Source organism: Morone saxatilis, unplaced genomic scaffold (genome assembly GCF_004916995.1).
Source record: "Morone saxatilis isolate NCDOM2014 unplaced genomic scaffold, NCSU_SB_2.0 Contig16, whole genome shotgun sequence".
In the NCBI taxonomy this organism is placed as follows: domain Eukaryota; kingdom Metazoa; phylum Chordata; class Actinopteri; family Moronidae; genus Morone; species Morone saxatilis.
This window is the reverse complement of record NW_023339718.1, coordinates 1098-4391: the sequence shown is the minus strand read 5'-3', so window position 1 is coordinate 4391 and position 3294 is coordinate 1098. Positions and strand designations below refer to the sequence as shown.

The 3294-nt window shown below is 37.7% G+C and overlaps 1 protein-coding gene across 1 annotated transcript in view; it reads right to left on the bottom strand.

Annotated features, from left to right (window-relative positions):
• LOC118325413 (protein mono-ADP-ribosyltransferase PARP14-like) overlaps nucleotides 1-3036 on the bottom strand; it is a gene marked incomplete at its 5' end in the record, with an annotated part of 6026 nt that extends 2990 nt beyond the window's left edge. Inside the window, 3 exon segments of the mRNA XM_035658089.1 lie at nucleotides 404-515; nucleotides 1857-2042; nucleotides 2974-3036. Of these exon segments, the coding sequence (XP_035513982.1) occupies nucleotides 404-515; nucleotides 1857-2042; nucleotides 2974-3036 (361 nt within the window).
• Between the last annotated feature and the right edge of the window lie 258 nt (nucleotides 3037-3294).

The window sequence follows — 3294 nt, the reverse complement described above, 5'->3', positions numbered from 1 at the left end:
CTCCCCAAAAATCAATCGACGTGTGGGAAAAAAAAGAGCCTGACAACAATATTGATATAGTTTTGTATAATGTTAATACAGATTGGCATGTAAGATCGTATGCTTTATGCAGTAAATTAGAGATTGAAGAGTGACAGGCTGGTTTTTAATTGGATGTAGTTTTTAGTGATTTTGGAACATAGTAGACAAAATATTGGTTCGATCATATATCTTGTTCTTGAAAAAAACAGATCACATAGATCAATCTTTTTTCTACAAGAATAAAAATTACAAAACAACTTCCTTATCGTAAACAGTACTTTTGATCTTGGTGAAGATTCTCTATTTATTTCCTCCACTGCCCTCTCCCCTTCTCTCTTCTTCATGCTATGTGAAACTACCTGTCATCATGACAGCGGAAGACAAGATCAGGATCTTCACGCTGCAAACAAACTTCGGATGCTTCTTCCTCACAAACTCCACCACCGCTTCCACCATGGCGTCCGCCACCGCCGACGGGCTGGCCCCTCCCTGACCTAACAGGTAGACAAGGACTGGCGGTGATGATGATGTGAGGATGGCATGAAAAGACAGTGAAACTTGATGACCTGCTAGTGTCCCTCGCAGGCTGCAGAGTTCATTACAGCCACGATATGAAAGTGTTGAATTAAACAAATAAGTCACTGATGATTTAGTTCTTCTTAGTGTCCAACCCAGCACCTACAGTGTCACAGTGTCTAAGTGGCTGTTAAGACTGCAAGTGTATTTTCGGGTAAAGCCAATACATGGCTCCACTGCACTCAATTTGAATTCATTCTTCACATAATAAATAAATAAGTAGGACTAACTTAAGAGTATTAACAACTAGGTGACTGGGAAAAATAAACACATCTAGGATAATAATAGTAAGGTTTTCTGACTCAAGACTTTTAAGGAAGGAACTTATTTCTCTAGATAATTGATGAAAAGGACTATGTTGTCAGATTAGCAGTCTCATTAAGCAGAGAATGGTATATTTCTTTTATATCCATCTGTAAATGTGATGTGATGTAAATATGTACTGTTGTTTTTAATAATATTCACACTGAGCATTTCATATCTGTTATTATTGATTATTGTTAAACACAGTTTATAGACTCATTACTACCCACAGCTGGGCTCCGAGGGCCTCTTTGAATTGTATCAGGTGTTGAAGTGTTTCTGACTCTAAATCAAATACAGGTCTGATTTCTTGCAAGCTGACTTCAGTGTGACCAGTCATATCCAAATTCATGTGACCTTTACTTCGCTCTAGACTGACATTCATCATGTGGGACTGTTCACACTGGAATCTGATATGAGAATCATTACTACACCATTACCTCTGTACTACCCTCATGAATCCAAAAAAGCCACTTCCTGCTGTAAATAAATTACCCAGATGAATGCATACTGCACACAAGAGTCTCACGCTGTGTTTGATCTACCATGGCCTTTAAAACATGTTATGGACCTCAAATGAATAAATTCTTTGATCCATATATTAATTATGAATTTATTCTACCGTTTTACAGTTTTTTTTGCTGTAATTACATGGGTGCTTGGAAAGACTTTGTACGGACTTCTGCAGGTTCCTGAGAAGTTTTTGCCTTTCTGATGGAATCTACTGCAACTGCACATGCATCTTCAGTCTGTTCTAATATAACAAGATTAGTGAATAATACCCAATAAATTAAAGTTTGACTATAAGTGCAAACAACATGGCGTCACAACGAACAGTGAAATAACAAAATGAACAAATAAGAAAAGAATCCTCTTTAAAATCACACACAGTAGAAATGACACTTACTCAGGTTCCAATAATAGTGGTGTATGTGTGCGTTTTTTTTTGCACAGACCTGTTCCCAGGGCGGGGAAGGCGACAGAGTTGAACTTGTGCTCCTCGCAGAACTGCAGCACTGCGTAAACCAAGTCTTGGATTTTTGGAGGATCCCTCTGGCCAACAACGTGGATGATCTGTCTGCTGGGCAGCATTCCGGCTGACGTCATGATCATCAGACGAGGCTGGTAACCCGGAGAATTCACTACAGAGAGGAAATGTAGCCTAAAGTTGGTGGACTCACAATAGACAGATTAACAAGATTATCTATTATATTAGCTAAAGGTAACAGATAAATGGTTGAAAGATCCAGCTGCGGCCACTGCAAAAATGCAAACTTGACCACAGCAGCCTAAACAATTCATTAAATGTTCAACTGTATAAATAAAATCACTGTAATGGTCCAGTGTGTAACATTTAGGAGAAACTATTGTCAGAAATGTAATATAATATTCATCAATGTTTACATTAGTGTATAATTATCTGAATATAAAAATTGGCTGTGTTTTTGATACCTTAGAATGAGATGTTTTATCCTCTTCTGGCGGAGTCCGCCATGTTTCTACAGTAGCCCAGAACGGACAAACAAACACTGATTCTAGAATGTTTCATTTGTGCTTGGAAGGGGAGGGTGAAGTGAGGGAGTTTCAATCTGCAACTATACTGCTAGATACCATTAAATCCTATACACTGGACCTTAAACATACAATTTAAAATCAATTGAAATGCACACATTGAAACATTACAGGTGGTGTCAATGACAGGGTACTAGGGATAGGGATGTGTAAACACTGAATTAAACAATTATAAATTATTTTTGCATTTATACATTTTGATTCATCTGTATCATTTTTTGTGGATATACAAAGGAAAGCCTTTACATTGCTTTGCATTAACCTAGGTGATCCTGGTTTTCTGTCACATTGGCGGCACAAATGTTCAGGCTGTAGTTAATATGGAGAAACTCTTTCCTGCTCATAAGAAAGTGCCACAAATCCTTAACAATTACTTTGAAATAAATTCCATTGACTCCCTCAATAATTACAGTAAATGTACCTTTGAGCAATTGTGTGAATGGGAAGGATGATGCTGGGAAAATATCAAACAGTGTGAAAGGTTCAATTCCAGCTACGTACCGATCTGTGCGCACTCCATCTGAACTGCTGCTCCAGCGCTGTCTAAGATCGCCTTGGACACTCCTGAGAAATACAAGAAGGAGGATAAGTGCTGCCGCTGTGAGTCAGAACTTATATAAACTACAAAAAAGTAAAAAACTTTAATGACTGATTGTTTTATTGACACTAACAAAAGTGGTTCTCAGTGGGAGGACAGATAACTCTAACCCTGTTTAAGCATTGCATTAAAGATATGTTTATCTGAGACATGTTAAAATGTAGTGTAACAGGATCACAAGTAGTAGTAGTAGCTAGTTACTCATAAATATAACTTTTAATTCA